Consider the following 14,775-nt stretch of genomic DNA (forward strand, 5'->3'; position numbering starts at 1 on the left):
GAAGCTTCTTTTTTTTTTGGTACCTCCCACAGCATGGCGTATATCCTCCATCACTCCACCACCTTCCACATCCACGGCCGCGGCTACCAGCACATTGAGAACGATGCCCAAAGTCCTCCTGCCCCTCACGGCCACGCTCTCCTGGGGGGCTCCCACGGCAGCACCAGTGTACGAGCGGCATTCATCCATGTCGTGGGAGACCTGTTGCAAAGCATTGGCGTCCTGGTGGCCGCCATTGTGATCTACTTCCGGGTTGGAGCATATTTATTGTTAATAAAGGGTGACCCAAAAAAAATGCATACCCATATTTAATTTGATTAAAAAAAGATTTTTTTAACGAATGTCTTTTCTGTTGCAGGACGTCAAACGTGAACCTATGGATGATCGTTTGCGGTCATAGTTGCCCTAAAAATGTCTTGGACAAATCAGCAGAAGATATTCTCCCTGGAGACCTATTTTGCGACAAAATCATATCAGAGTGTTCAGATTGAGTTTCAAAAGCGTATCCATTGTCGCAACTTTCCATCAAAATCAACGATTGTTAGTTAGGTTAAGAAGTTCAGAGAGCATGGGACTATAGTGGACCTATGTTCTAAGGGGGAACTTATTCAGGGAGGAAAAAAAAGAGTTCACGGACAGAAGAAAACATTGCTGAAGTGAGGGACTCAGTATGACGCAGCCCTAGGAAATCAGTGCGTAGACGCAACCAAGAATTCGGAATGACAAGGGAGACACTGCGGCGTGTTCTTACGTCTGATCTGCACCTATACCCATCCAAGATCCAACTAAAGCAAAAACTAACAATTGAAGAACTGAAAACTGCCATCACAGCAAAAATAAGAGCCATCCCAAAAGAGGAGTGTGTAAAAGTGATTGACAACTTTGTCAGAGGATTGCTTGAAAAGAAATGGTGGACATTTGGAACATATATTGGAAAGCCATAAATTGACAGAAATAGCTGAAACTCTGGTGAATGGTCTTCCATAAACTGAATCATTTGTAGTTGTAATTTGAAATAAATAGCTTTTCAATCAAAGCCACAATTGAGAATTTCATGGGTACGCATCTTTTTGGGTCACCCTGTACAAGGCACATAATTGACACATGACGTTAAAGGACAACCGACGCCTTCGGACAAGTTGTGTCCATAATTTGTAAAATCACTTCAAATGACTTCGACTGAGGGTAGTTTACAAAGATTCCACGGCATATAGCTATATTTTACGTTTTAAGACTAGCGCTGAATATTCAGGAAGTCTTGTTTTCGAGTTGATGACGATGCCTGACGTGACGTCACGTCAGGAACGCCCCTGACCGAGAAAGCGACACACAATGCATTTTGGGTACTTTGTTTGGTCTGAAAACTTCGTGTTGATGGCGAAATTAGAAGGAAAACACATAATGTGATGGTGAATCATTGTGTGTTGCACCAGGACTACTATTTGATACGAGTCGATACAAATTCCCAGCAGACAAATCAGCCCATTTCCAACGGAACTTGGGCGCCATCTTGTGCATTTTCCGGGACGCTACATTGGAGTCCTGACGGCTCAGTTGATAGTACTTCTTTTATCGATTGCAAACATTTATGCTTTCCTCTTCAGAACTACAGTAAAGTCTCGTTATATCGATATCGGATATATCGATAGTCCCGGTTATATCGATACTATTTCTATGCACGCACGGAGAAAGTTACATGCAAACAGGGTCGGATATATCGATAGTCCCGGTTATATCGATATTTTTTCGAACTCCCTTGAATATCGATATAACGAGACTTTACTGTATTTGAATCATATTCATAACTGGATGAGTAACAACAAAGCATCCTCTCCGAATCTGAAGCCATTGTTTTGATTCTAGAGCAAGGCACGACGTACTGGCGTGACGTCACAAACAAGGGGGCGGGACCTTCTGAAACTGCAATTTCCGGGGTCATTTTGAAGTAGTTTTGGGACACTTTAACTCACAGGTGTCAAAGTCTAGGCCCGCGGGCCAAATCCGGCCCGCCACATCATTTTTTTATCGGCCCGCGAAAGCAAATCAAACTTGTTAAATTCCATGATGATTGCTAAAATCTGAGCCAAAATTTCATACTTTTGGATGTCAACCACAATAAGTCATTATTCTTGACTTCAGATTTGAAAACGAGTTATTCGTTAATTTGCTGTGTGCTCTATATGTAATATTTGAAGGGATTTAAACATTCTAATGGGTTCCCCAAATTCATAACGGCCCTCGAGAGGAAACCATAACTACAATGTGGCCCGCGGCAAAAAATTACTTTGACACCCCTGCTTTAACTCATTTTTATTGGTGTTTTTCATTTGACCAAAAATATCAGTCTGCATGTTTTGGGTATTTTAGATGCTATAAAACGTTTTTCTGATGTCAGTTGGGAAACAAAAAAATGGTGTCGGTTGTCCTTTATGCGAGCGTGCCAAAAAGTCGCTCATATTTTATTTCGTTGTTGTTGTTGTCGCCGGCAGCCCGAGTACAAAGTAGCTGACCCCATCTGCACTTTCCTGTTCTCCATCTTTGTCCTGTGCACTACCGTCACCATACTCAAAGACGTCTTTAGGATACTCATGGAAGGTGGACATACATACGTCGCACTTTCGTCGAGGGGAGAGTGATCACAAGTGAACACCACACCCCATTTTTGCAGGTTCTCCCAAAGGCATCGAGTTCAAGTCAGTGAAGGAGGTTCTGCTCTCGGTGAAGACGGTCCAATCGGCCCACTCGCTGCACCTGTGGGCGCTCACGCTGGGACATACGCTGGTCTCCGTACACCTGGCTGTTGGTAAATAGCAAGGGATAGCGGGGATTTGTTTAAAATAACGAAAGCAGGGATACAGTACAGTGAAGACTTGTGATACGAATAGCATGTGAGCTGATATTTAAACGAACATGGTAAAGAAATTAATTACAAGATTTTTTTTTTACGGCATGGTAGCGAAACCAGTTTAACTCTAATCTCATGGCACAACTTCACTGTAGTTTTGTCGCATTTTACAATATTTATTGTAACGTACTGACCGCGTCCGATGTCCCTTAACAATCCAGACGACAGCGCAGACATGCAGTTGGTCCTCCAGGAGGCCACGGAGCTTCTCCACAACAAGTTTGGCTTCCACAGCGTCACCATCCAGGTGGAACGTTACCATAGCGACATGAAAACCTGCAGACATTGTCAGGACCCCTTGGACTAAAGCCATCCCTCCCACGAATGTCAATCAATGTCTAGAATGAAACCAAAACAGTCAGCTGACCCCATAATCGCTTAAATATGAAATAAAAAAGTATCGACGACATACCGGGTGGCTTCCTGACACCACATTTTACAAATTATGGACACAATTTGTCCGGAGATGTCGGTTGTCCTTTAAGTAGACCAGCAAAACACAATACAGTCTAACTTTGGTTGTTGGGTCAAAATATTCGGAAAACCTCCGAGCGTGATGCACATGGACAATAATGTCAATCAAAATGGGATTTTTTTTTATGCTGGTTCATGAAATGTCAATTGATATGTTCATAAATGTGATCTGTTTGTCCGCAAGTGCATTTGAAGCAAGAAATCTATGTCAATGGTAGTTGTTTGTCATCTTGTAGTCCGCGCATGTTGTGAGTTTGTTTGTGATTGATGCTGCATTCATACAAGTGAAAAAAAATCATGATTTCATTTAAAATGAATAAAGGTAACCTTTCCCCTTTTTAACACTTAATGGTACATCTTAGATATATGTATTTTAGCCACATTCAAGAGGCAATTTTTCAATTAATTTACTTGAATTGTTTTTTTTAATTAATCAATACGATGACATGACGATGCTTGCATGCTTGTCAGCTATGCGTCTATATATTGCGCTCGAGTGCACACGAGGAAAATTTCACACACACACACACACACACACACACACACACACACACACACACACACACACACACACACACACACACACACACACACACACACACACACACACACACACACACACACACACACACACACACACACACACACACACACACACACACATGCGCACACTGTGAATGTAATGACCTTTGTGTGTAAAAATTATTTTTTGGGTCATTTAACACGAACAATAAAAACATTGATTACAAGCAGAACATGTTTTTCCCCTGCTATCTGTTTATGTGTGTGTGTGTGTGTGTGGGGGGGGGGGGGTAAAAAGCAAAATCAGACAGTTTTTGTTGATTTTAGAATAGTTAATATCAGTCCATTATATTGGCCAGATGATTAAATGTTTGAGGGCGACGTTCTTAAAAAAATGTAACAAATGTAACAATAGAGAAATACCAGCATCACATATGCATTTTGTACAGAAAAAGCTCCAAAATATGTGTAATTAGGAAAATATGAAGCCTAATGTCTATAATTGTTATTCTTTATCATATTTTACATGAATGGTGGACACGACAAAGGAATCTTGGAATTATATTAAAATGTGAACCTTGCTCCTCCAAAGATAAATTATTAGTTAAGTGATGAAGCTGGAAACATGATTAATTACAAGTTCAAAATGTATTTTATTTATCAAAACAATCAAGGGAATAGAAAAATTCATTGTATTTACAGCCGATAAGAAAAGTTATCATGTGAAACATTTTGGTGAAAATGCTTCCACATTTTGTACACGGTACAAAAAAGTACTTTCATGATTATACATGAGGCATTCATGTACATCTCGACAAACCGTAAAGGCTGACTCGAATGACAATTTTCAAAAGACTAATCGGCTTGTCATGATGAAGCTATTTCTGTTTAAAAAAATTCAAAATAAATAGACAGCAAAGAAAAGGTGCGTTCAAGTAATCCCGTTGGGGAACATAATTTTCATTTTTAAAAATGTTTCCACTTCCTGGATGATAAAGAGCAAAATAAGTCGCTGATCATTTCTCATTGAGGAGCCTCGGGGAGGATGTGGTGTGCAGTGTCCGAGGGGACGTCTTGGAGGGAATTGGAGTGGATGTCCAGGGTGGCATCCTGGGGCACATTTCGGGGAGTATCTAAGGGGACATCCTGGGGCAAGTCTTGGGGGATGTCCAAGGTGTCACCGCGAGTCCGGTGGATGAGGTCTTGCACGCCTTTGTTATTCAGGCCTCTGATGCAGTTGAGGCGCACCAGGCCGGCCTGACCGCCCGACGCCGTCCACGTGTGGCAGCTCAGGTTTGGATTCAGACGGACCTAGGAGGGGGCGAGGTGTGTGGGACGTGGACGAATGGGTGGGGGCATCCAAGCTATCAGCTGATGATGTTTTTTTTAACGAGATGTAGTGGCAACGGGAGCAAATTTCAAGCCCGAAATTCAGAATAAAATGCATTCCGGTAGGCTAGTTGAGAACCCATTTCTTCACATTCACATGTCATTTATTCCTGATACTGTTATTAATTTACACAACCAGAGCTATAATAGCTTACAATATTTTTCCCAATATTGTTCAGTTTTATTTTGTTGTCATTTTTGTTATGAAATTGTTTTTTTTTTTTTTTTCATTTTTAGGACGTTTGTTAATTTCAAAATTATTTGTTTTAAATGGAGTAAAATTGGTTTCAAATGTGTCTTTTTGAAAAATATTTTGAATTTTTTTTTTTTTTGGGTGGAAGTTAAAAAAATGGGGCACTAAATATTGTGTAAAAATAAACAACAAATGTTGCTGGATGTACACTAATATACAAAAGTAATACTTTTAAAATCAACCCTAAAAGTTCACGTCAGAAATCAATTGAACAAAATGAACACGAAGGACATTATTAATTATTTCATGAACGAAAATGTTTTTTTTTTCAATTTTAAACATAACCATTTTGGTACTTTAACACATATTGGCCAGCTAACAATCTCGCCACTCAGCCAAAATTGATTCATATCAATTTATTTAGGACTCAATACAACCTCTAAAACGTCTGCTTGGATTTGTTTTGTTTTTTAAGTCAGCCACACTCACCTTGTTTTCATTGCTGAAAAGAAATCCTGCACTCGCCTTTTCTTTCTAAACCTTTTTCTTTCGGAAGGGAAAAACCTTGCAGCGTTTTGCCACACTGAGCATCTATCATCAGTTCCCCGGACCACCTCCCCCATTCTCCTCATCTTCTGTTTAAACTAAACGCATCAAAAACCCCCATGGCAGTCACTACCTTCCACCCAGGGTGACAGTTTTCTTATTTTACACATCATTACACACACACACGCGTGCACAACAGGAATACGAGGAGGGCTTTTGGTCCATCGCTCCTTGTGGACTTGATCTTTTCACGCGCCGTGTGTGTGTGTGTGTGTGTGTGTGTGTGTGTGTGTGTGTGTGTGTGTGTGTATGTATGTGTGCGTACCTTGTGCACCGAAGCCAACGGCATCACGTCCAAGTTGAGGTTATTTTGGAACTCTGTATTTTTCATTTGGTTCCATAAGCGTCCCAATTTGCTAAAACACTTCTGCAAGAGACCAAACAGGACAGTTAATGTTTGAATATTGAACATTCACCTCAGGTGTTACCTTTTTTTTTTTTGGGTGGCGGCTCTGAACAATCGCTTTATGGCCATTCACAAATCTTCGATTGGAATTAACTCATTCACTGCCATTCACGAAATTATTCGTAAATTCAAAATATGACGTAGAACGCCATTCCCGAATTTGTTCGGGTTTTGTTTTTTCATGCTTGGCTGCCGATAAAGCACTGGCCATGACCTTTGGCAATGTTTTTGTTTTCCACAAAGGGGCAGCATTTACCTTTTTATCCATGTTAGCGATTCGTTCCAGCTTCTGCTGTTGTTAAAGCGCTATATAAATCAATATGTATTTATATATGCCTTGTATTTTGGACAGCCACCCTCATTTCAAGCTCATATAACTCCAGACCCATATAGAATTAACTCATTTTTTCTGATGAAAAAAAAGAGAGTTGAAGGTTTCTTACGATGCATTGAAGGTTTATGTAGTCCTAAAACTCAATATTCTGTGGGTCCTGGAATTCGAGTGACAATGACAAAAACCCTGGCACTGGAGTTGACATATTTTTGCACATCTGGCAGTGAATGAGTTAATTGCTCAAGTACTTAAACTACACAGCGGGAGGTGAGGTGTCACATGCTTCACCGGGACCTACCATGTTGTTGTCGGTGTGGTGAAGGTAGTACTCCCTCTTGGCCTCTTCGTACGACTCGCTCGGCAGCAATTCATTATCAGCCTTGCCGCTGTTGCTACTTTCTACCGCCGCTGGGTCATCCTCCTTCCTCTCAGGCACTTCCTGTTCATTTCCATTAGCCTCTGCGGTGGTTTCGTGAGGCACCATCGATGTCAAGTAGAGAGGCTGAGGAGGGGAACAAATGATTTGTCTATGGAGTGGATTTTCACATATTGCTGGTACACTAGAAATGTGCAACGGTCAACTCACAAATCTCCTTTCCACTGTCTTTTTGACGTACTGCGCACCGACTAGCAAGGGAGGTAACATGCAGAAGATGACATTGCCGAGCACGTCTGGTGTCAACAAAGCGTTCAGCCAATCTGAGTAAGAAATGGACTGCAACAAGAAAAAAAGTCACGAGTCGGCTGTATGACAATAATCTAACCATCCATTTTCAATACAGCTGAACAGTGTCGCACAAGTCAGGCGAGTGAGTGTTCCACTACGTCTTCTGAGACTTTGTCATAATAATATGAAATATGATGATATAAGAGGACAAACCCAAATGGTGGTCATCCTGGGTACGGCAAAGTAAGATTGCATTTGGTGGTCAAAGTAATGGACTCCGTTTGTGGTGTGGCTGGAGAAGAACATACAGACACATGCAGATCAATTTAAATCCAAAAATAAGCAAGATGTACATATTTCATAGATTTTGTAATTTCCTCACTCAATGATCCTAAAAATCATTGAAAAAAAGCACAGTGTTTTCAATTCAATTGTCCAAATATTTTTCTCTTCAAAAAAAAGGTTAACCGTTTCATAAATAACTCACATGACGGGAAAAATAACCAAATAAAAAATGGTGTTACGGTGCAAAGGCGCTGTCCTGGCCCCACATCAGTCCTGCTGCATTGGCGGGCCAGCAGATCTCATTAATCAAGGAACGTTTCTGCACCGTGATTGGCCCGTAGAGCCTGCGCAGATCCCACGTCTTCAGGAGGCGGTCCTCACCGGCTGTTGCCACAAAATGCCTGAAACAAGACAGCACGGATTCTTTACGTCATTTTCACAAAGGCATGGCATTCTGTGAAGTGGTCTTACCTGCTGGCGGGACAGAATTTGAGCGCCCGAACGGCGTGCTTGTGGGCAAGGAAGCATTTGTATGGCAGTAAGGTGGGAGAGTCGTGAGACTCCTGGATGCGCAACAATGAAGATTTGGTGTTCAGATCCCACAAACCGACCATACCTTGACAGAGAGAAAACATTTGAGACAAACACGAACGGGTTCATTTCTTGGTAAAGTGTTTTTTTTTTCATTCATGCAGTTCATCTGGACATAGTTTCAAAGCAAACATGGTGATGTGGCTTTTAGTTGTTATGTTGTAGGCGTATGGAATAAATGGCCATATCTTTGATTAACATCATTAAAATATTTTTACAATCGGTTCGACCAAATGCACACAGCTGATGCAGTTTCCACCTCAGATTAACTCATTTACTGCCAGATGATGTGCACTCCAATGCCAGGGTTTTTGTCATTTTCACACTAATTTCAGGACCCACACAACATGGAGTTTTAAGACTACATACACAAATATTAAATGCAACGTAAAAAAACCATAGATGCTCTTCTTTTATCCCAAATTTGTAAATTATATGGTTCTGGAGTTATCTGAGCTTGAAATAGGGGTGGTCGTACAAAAGGCAAATGCTGACCCCTCGCGGGAAGGAAAAACAATTCCACATGCTTTTCAATTCCAGAAGAAATTCAGGAATGGCAGTGAATGAGTTTAAAAAAAAGACGACAAACTACCATCATAGAAGCCGAGGGCGATGATGTCATGTGGTTTGACGGGCAGCCAGTCCATGGACAGAACTTGACCACTGTGCCCCAGGCGAGGAGCGTTCAAGGAGCCAAGCTTCAACGTGACCACGGGATCGGGCTGTGGGGAAAGGACACGTACGATGACTTTAATAGCAGGAGGAGGGTGTCATCGAAGCAAAAGTACCACATACTCACCTTGTAAATGCAGGCCGGCAGGCTGGTGTCGCCTAACGAGTGAAAAAAATATATATCATTATTTGTCTCATGTTGAAAAATAAAGTACAACACAATACAAACAATACAATACAATACATATTGATTTATATAGCGCTTTCACAAAAGCTCAAACGGAGTTTTGAGACGGGTTTTAAAGATGAGCAGCGAAGGGGCTTACTGAATGTTAAGTGGCAGGTAACATGTCTGCTTTTTAATTATGAAATATATAAACAATAGGAAATATGTGTCTAATGTTGCCATGAGACTGCTGTTTACCGCCACCTGTTTAGGGAACATAAATTAAAATAACACACAAAATATTTGTAGAGCAAATTCAAAAGTTATTGATCAAATAAATAATCCGACAAACTACACTTGCAAATGTCTCTCTTTCTTATATGTTGAACTAGCATGTTAGCTTCCTCGTGTAGCATTAAACTACACCACTGTGAGTGTGATGCTGGTGTGAGAGAAAAGGATCCACAAAATGATGGAGAACACTGATTCGCTGAGCGACCCCTTGAAGGCAAAAGCCGAAAGGAAAATAAGAAGACTGTGAGCGTGATGCTAGCACGCTAACTGCTAATTTTACCACACCAAAAATCGCAGCGACGAGTCACATAAGCATGTTAGCATGCTAAATTCAAAGTGCTCATATTTATTTAGTTTTAACGCAGCCATGTGAACATGCCATTTTGTGGTGAGTAGCACAGTTTTGCAACGCTAACAACCAGCCATGTAATGCATCTTCTTTGTCATTTCAATTATAGATCTTGGCCTGATGGTGGTGGGGGGGGATAAGAGCAGTCAACTGCTCCAAAGCTGCCATGCGCCTTTTGTCTTTGACACCCCCCCCCCCCCCTTTCATCCGTGCTGTCACGCCTCATTCAGTCATTGGCATTTTGTAATTATCTGCCATGAACATCGCTGGGGGTTCGTGTCGGATGCACCTCCCTCTTCACATCAGACCGCTTTACACTGATCCTAGCAAATGAGTTACAAGACACTACAACAAGGAAGATGTCATTGCGCCACTTTTCTCTCCAGTTAATGTTGACGTGATGACAAAACTTGAAGAAAAAAAAAAGGACATTTTTGGACCTTTGACCCTTCGAGTTGTGCTCTTTTTACATTTTCTGCCTTCTGTGCCGCAGTATGCTGACTAACATTCCCGATGATGCTTTCCTGGACATTTATCTCCGTCACCACAGGCGCCGTCATCCATATTGCCAGTATGTGTTCACACAAATGCAACACTCAACGCGAGTCGGCACACTAAATATCCGATTCATTAAACGTCTTCGGTCTAACGTTCCCCCCGCCACAAGCGAGTCAGTTAATTGAATATGGGATGGAGGCCATTGTGACCGGTCTCACCTGATGAAGATGTATTTTAATCTTTGTATTGATGATGAAGATATTTAATCTTCATATATGCTGTATTATAAAATAGGGGCTGATAGCTGGAAGCGTGGGCAACACTGCCCTTTGCTGGACCAAAAATGTGCTGCTGTATTGGTAGGTTGCCAAATCAAGTCTCTAAAGGCATAATTTCATACTTTTTTTTTTTTCAAACACTGGGTAGATCTTATTAAATAATTGCTTCATCTATTTTCAGTATTTTGTATGGAATGAAGAACGTAATTGTGTATGTATCGTGGAAAGCTTTTGTGACTGACCAGAATCTGGATATTTTTGGCTGTCGCGCAGAGCATTGGGGTGGGGCAGGCTGTAGATAGTGACCACACTTGTGGAAGTGGTGACGGCCAGCAGACCAAGCCTTGGGAGCAGAGGAGCCTTGGAAAGATCACGAGTAACATTGTGATTATTACACGTGTATGGATTTATTTTATTTGTGGATTTTTTTATTTAACACAACTCGGAATTATTCCATTGCACAGCTGCACACATGGATTATATGCTATGTAAATTCTTTTTTTTCCGCTGATGCCTCCCAACACCTGCTCTTACCTCTTTCTTGGAGGTGGGCAGCTCCCAGCCTCCTGCAGGGCACCACTTCAGGTGCCAGATAAAACCTCGGTCCAGGACGAAGCCATATGCAAGGGCTGGCTGGGAGTTTGGCCTGCACATAAACAGGAAACGATCCAGATTTTTGTCCCATCAAGACAGAGCTTGATGAAAATCTAAAAATAATAATAATTATATTCAGAATAGCTTGATAAAAATCAATATAAATCCCGACCTGGTGTTGTATTCCAATGTGCCCACATCCCACAGTTGCACTAACGCTGATCCAGGATAGGTTTTGTTGAAGTAATGCTGGTCCTCCATGTTCTTGTGGCAGGCCAAGGCCAGGTACTGCGAGGCTATCACATTATCGGGCGTCGGGCACCATTCCATAGCCCATACCGGACCGCCGGTATGCAAATGCATATCCCAGCACTCTGGGTGGGCAGGTGATGATTCGAACCTGTGTAGAAATTGTTAATTAGTGGTCGTTATCATGATCTGATTATATGTATGGGCAGTGTGTACGTTCACGCCCACAGCCAGTTAAAGGACATAGCCTACTGGTTACATATGATAGTGTAATTAATCAATCGTGAGAAGCGTTTGTAGATGAGCACAGTCCAGCACTGTGCCACCAAGTACATAACATACCTGTTGAGTCTCTGTAGCGGCGCCTCCTCGCCACAACTGTCCCGGGACACTTTGAAAGCTGGCGAGACACATTCCTGAGGTAGATAGGAGTCCAGTTCACTGCAAAAAAAAAAACACACACAAGGCAGCATGATGTTACTTTTGCAAATTGTGAGGGGGGGGGAAATAAAACAATATGGCTAATGTTAGACGATGAAGGGAAGCACCTGGAGGGCACTCGATGCCAGACACTATAGGAAGGCAGCCATTCTGGAAAAACCCAGCTGCTGAGTTGCTCGTCACAGCTATAATAAAAAATAAAAAAAGTTTTTCTTACGTGGTCATAAAAATGAGACAATTAAGACTTACAATTTCTTGTGACTTTTGACGGTTTCCACAATCGCACCGATCATGAGAGCGGGTATTTTGAGGACCCGAGCGGCCTGGAGGAGAAATGTATTATTAATTTAGTCCCACCATTAATTTTTATTAAATGTTAATCTTATAAAATGTACTAATGTCATTTTTTATTATATGCATAATGATGTCTTTTTTTTGTGTTGTGATATTTTAATAAATGACAAATGGACATTTATATTAAAAAAAAATAGTCTGCCTTAATGATGTGAAAATGCTTCATTATTTCAACTGACCGTGCACATGATGGACATTTTGTCATTTACAAAATACGTTCACTTCCTGTTCAAAGGGTTTCAATGAGGTAGACAAAAATGCTACTTACGCTGGCGGCGTATCTTTCGTCCCGATAATTGACGGTGGCCTCTTCTTCCTCCTCCTCCTCCTCATACTCGTCATCCTCCTCGCCGTCAGCTTCCGCAACATTAGGAACAAAGTCCTCGTCTTCCGAAGCGTTGCTATCAGAATATTTTCTCTTGAGGCCTTTGCGGCCTAGTGGGGGAATCAAATTATATTTGCATAAGAAAATGTACATAATATGAGGTATTTTCTCATTGTACCTTTTCTCCTGAGAGGCTCTTTTTCCTCTGTAGTTTCCAGTCCTGGTTTGGAGATGTCATCGCAGGTCGGTTTTGAATTTTCGTCGAACTCCTCTTTCACCATAGTGTGGAGGAACTTCATTGCCCTAAAATGTTTTTTTTTTTTTTTTGTCACGAGAAGCACAGATTGATAAAATAAATGCAAGGCCCGATTGGTTGATCTACATTATTTCATTATGCATAGTTACAAGTTATAAAACTGTCAGAGCCATGACTCACATTTTAGCAGCGGTCCTCCTTGGGCGTCCTCCTGGTTGCAACTCCTCAGGTTCTTTTTCATCTTTAATGTCCTCATTGGGTGTGATCATCTCTGCACTCACAATTTTCTTCTTCACATACTTCCTCTTTGGTTTCGGCGTCCCATTCTCTAAAGACCCTTCGATGACGGGCGAGGGGGAAAAATTCATATGGGCCGAAAGGTTCCCGTTGGCCACGTGAGGTGACGTACAGACGTCCGCACTCGCTTGTGGAACCTTTCTTGGCCGTCCTACTTTCCTGCCAGGAGTTTTTGCGGGTGTCTTCGCCGCCATGGCCACAGCCTGGGGTTTCTTGGCCAGTAGTTCCTCGTCCTTGGGGTCCTCATTTGTTTCGCTGGTGTCATAGTCATGATATTTGGAGTTCTTTTTTCGTAGTCGACCTCTGGAACTGAGCGTTGAATCAGAGGACTTTGACGGTGTCTTTTGACCTGTGAGATTAACCATGTAATTACTCCATATTATTTTTCAAGGGGACATATTGGAAATTTACTTTAATGTTTGTATACAAATAGCCGTGTGTGTGTGTGTGTGTCCGAGATTAACATTAACTATCATACTCTTCTAAAAAAAGGAAGAATTAAAAATGGAAAATTGTGTCTGAATATTCAAACCTTGCTCAGGGTTATCAGCATCCTCCGACACCGTTTCCTTCACCATTATGTTCACAGATGTTCCGTCATGTATGTCGTATCAGGTCACCTGTGCAGCTACATTGAAAAGAAGTTTGCTACACAGACCCGCAGACCTCAGTATTGTGTGGCAGACATCCTTATCGTTTGTCCGCCATGCCGAGGACATAAAAACATCCAATGCAGGTCCTAATTTTAAAACCGCGACTTGAAATTACGTAATTGGATGATACACGTGTATTTTACATTTTTACCGTTGAAAAAAGGGCTACAGGTCTGCACGAGTTTGAATCAAACTTTTTTGTTTTTGAAAAATAGTTACATCTAACAAGGTTTCAACACTTTATTATATACAATACCATGTAAATAAGTTATGTAGGAATATATCTTAAAATGTTTGAGTGAGGTCAAAATAATATCCTTGGGGCATGCGTTCAGATTGGCAAACCAAACACAAATTATTTAGCTGACAATTTCGGATTTTCAACCTTACTCTGAATGGTTCCATTTAAAAAAAGAAATATAATAGGAACTAACATCTCTTTTAGTTATTTACTCGTCCTGTCGGGTATGCTCTGTCACAGAAGCAGGGTTAGCACTTCACAGCTAATGCTAATTTCCCGGCCTGCCAACAATGTCCCGATTTAAAATGCTGTACGCGTCGACAAGAAATATCACTAAATATATACTGTATTTAAAAATCAGGCGAATTCTTTTTAAAGCCTCACCTGGTGGTAGGCCAGTGTAACCTTTTGGTGGCGAAGGCTGACTATCCACGTCCGGATTCAGGATGCGCGAATCTGAAAATGCGAGATCGAGTCCCTGACTCGGAAATTTGAACAACGCGGTTAAAATAAGAAATATTTTAACTATAACTTATATGGTGTAACATTGCGACAAATGTCAACATTCCACCATAAACAAGCACTGTGAGTACTTGTTTTGATTGCAACTCGCACTCATCTCTCGTCAATCCGCCATGTTTGCAGGAACTGGGGAGGATGGCCATATCGCCCTCTGTTGACGTAAAGAGCAAGTGCGCCCTTTACCGGGTGGGGTTACAACACGCATGCGCCAAAT

At 41.5% G+C, this 14,775-nt stretch overlaps 2 protein-coding genes across 6 annotated transcripts in view; one reads left to right on the forward strand and one right to left on the reverse strand.

Annotated features, from left to right (window-relative positions):
• slc30a2 (solute carrier family 30 member 2) overlaps positions 1 to 6,457 on the forward strand; it is a 10,403-nt gene extending 3,946 nt beyond the window's left edge. Inside the window, exons 5-9 of one of the 2 annotated variants that reach the window (XM_089022570.1) lie at positions 33 to 252; positions 2,490 to 2,595; positions 2,669 to 2,803; positions 3,067 to 3,144; positions 6,355 to 6,457. In XM_089022570.1, coding sequence (XP_088878696.1) covers positions 33 to 252; positions 2,490 to 2,595; positions 2,669 to 2,803; positions 3,067 to 3,144; positions 6,355 to 6,392 — 577 coding nt within the window. In that variant the 3' untranslated portion in view covers positions 6,393 to 6,457. Of the gene's footprint in view, positions 1 to 32; positions 253 to 2,489; positions 2,596 to 2,668; positions 2,804 to 3,066; positions 4,128 to 6,354 lie in introns of those variants that run through there. The other variant, XM_089022569.1, reaches the window with a different exon arrangement.
• On the reverse strand, positions 2,660 to 14,680 carry gtf3c2 (general transcription factor IIIC, polypeptide 2, beta). 4 transcript variants are annotated; one of them, XR_016118522.1, is made up of 21 exons: positions 14,424 to 14,680; positions 13,678 to 13,773; positions 13,029 to 13,494; positions 12,771 to 12,895; positions 12,536 to 12,702; positions 12,163 to 12,236; positions 12,021 to 12,098; positions 11,815 to 11,913; positions 11,396 to 11,623; positions 11,164 to 11,275; positions 10,872 to 10,989; positions 9,172 to 9,203; positions 8,965 to 9,094; positions 8,253 to 8,397; positions 8,021 to 8,182; positions 7,710 to 7,788; positions 7,416 to 7,544; positions 7,128 to 7,331; positions 6,355 to 6,456; positions 3,040 to 3,144; positions 2,660 to 2,797 (listed from the first exon to the last, which is right to left on the reverse strand). XR_016118522.1 is itself a non-coding variant. In XM_089022560.1 (21 exons), the coding sequence occupies exons 2-21, from the start codon at positions 13,721 to 13,723 to the stop codon at positions 4,925 to 4,927; spliced, it is 2,712 nt and encodes a 903-aa protein (XP_088878686.1). In that variant the 5' UTR covers positions 13,724 to 13,773; positions 14,424 to 14,680; the 3' UTR covers positions 4,535 to 4,924. The 4 variants fall into 4 exon arrangements, 2 of the variants coding, with proteins under 2 accessions (XP_088878686.1, XP_088878685.1); XR_016118521.1 differs by having other exon boundaries at positions 3,040 to 3,181; XM_089022560.1 differs by lacking the exons at positions 2,660 to 2,797; positions 3,040 to 3,144 and adding an exon at positions 4,535 to 5,212 and having other exon boundaries at positions 13,029 to 13,185; positions 13,258 to 13,494.
• Between the last annotated feature and the right edge of the window lie 95 nt (positions 14,681 to 14,775).

The sequence above is a fragment of the Hippocampus bargibanti genome, linkage group LG19 (assembly GCF_051943395.1).
Source record: "Hippocampus bargibanti isolate YZ-2025 linkage group LG19, ASM5194339v1, whole genome shotgun sequence".
Lineage (NCBI taxonomy): Eukaryota > Metazoa > Chordata > Actinopteri > Syngnathiformes > Syngnathidae > Hippocampus > Hippocampus bargibanti.

Bases quoted from the DNA above. Each gene is read 5' to 3' on its own strand.
- gtf3c2 (XM_089022559.1), bottom strand. From the start codon at position 13,723: ATGGTGAAGGAAACGGTGTCGGAGGATGCTGATAACCCTGAGCAAG. The intron at 8,398-8,964 runs GTAGTTTGTCGT...CTCTCTGTCAAG, and splicing joins CGCCCTCGGCTTCTATGATG to GTATGGTCGGTTTGTGGGAT. The intron at 5,213-6,354 runs GTACGCACACAT...GCCCCCTCCTAG, and splicing joins CGTTGGCTTCGGTGCACAAG to GTCCGTCTGAATCCAAACCT.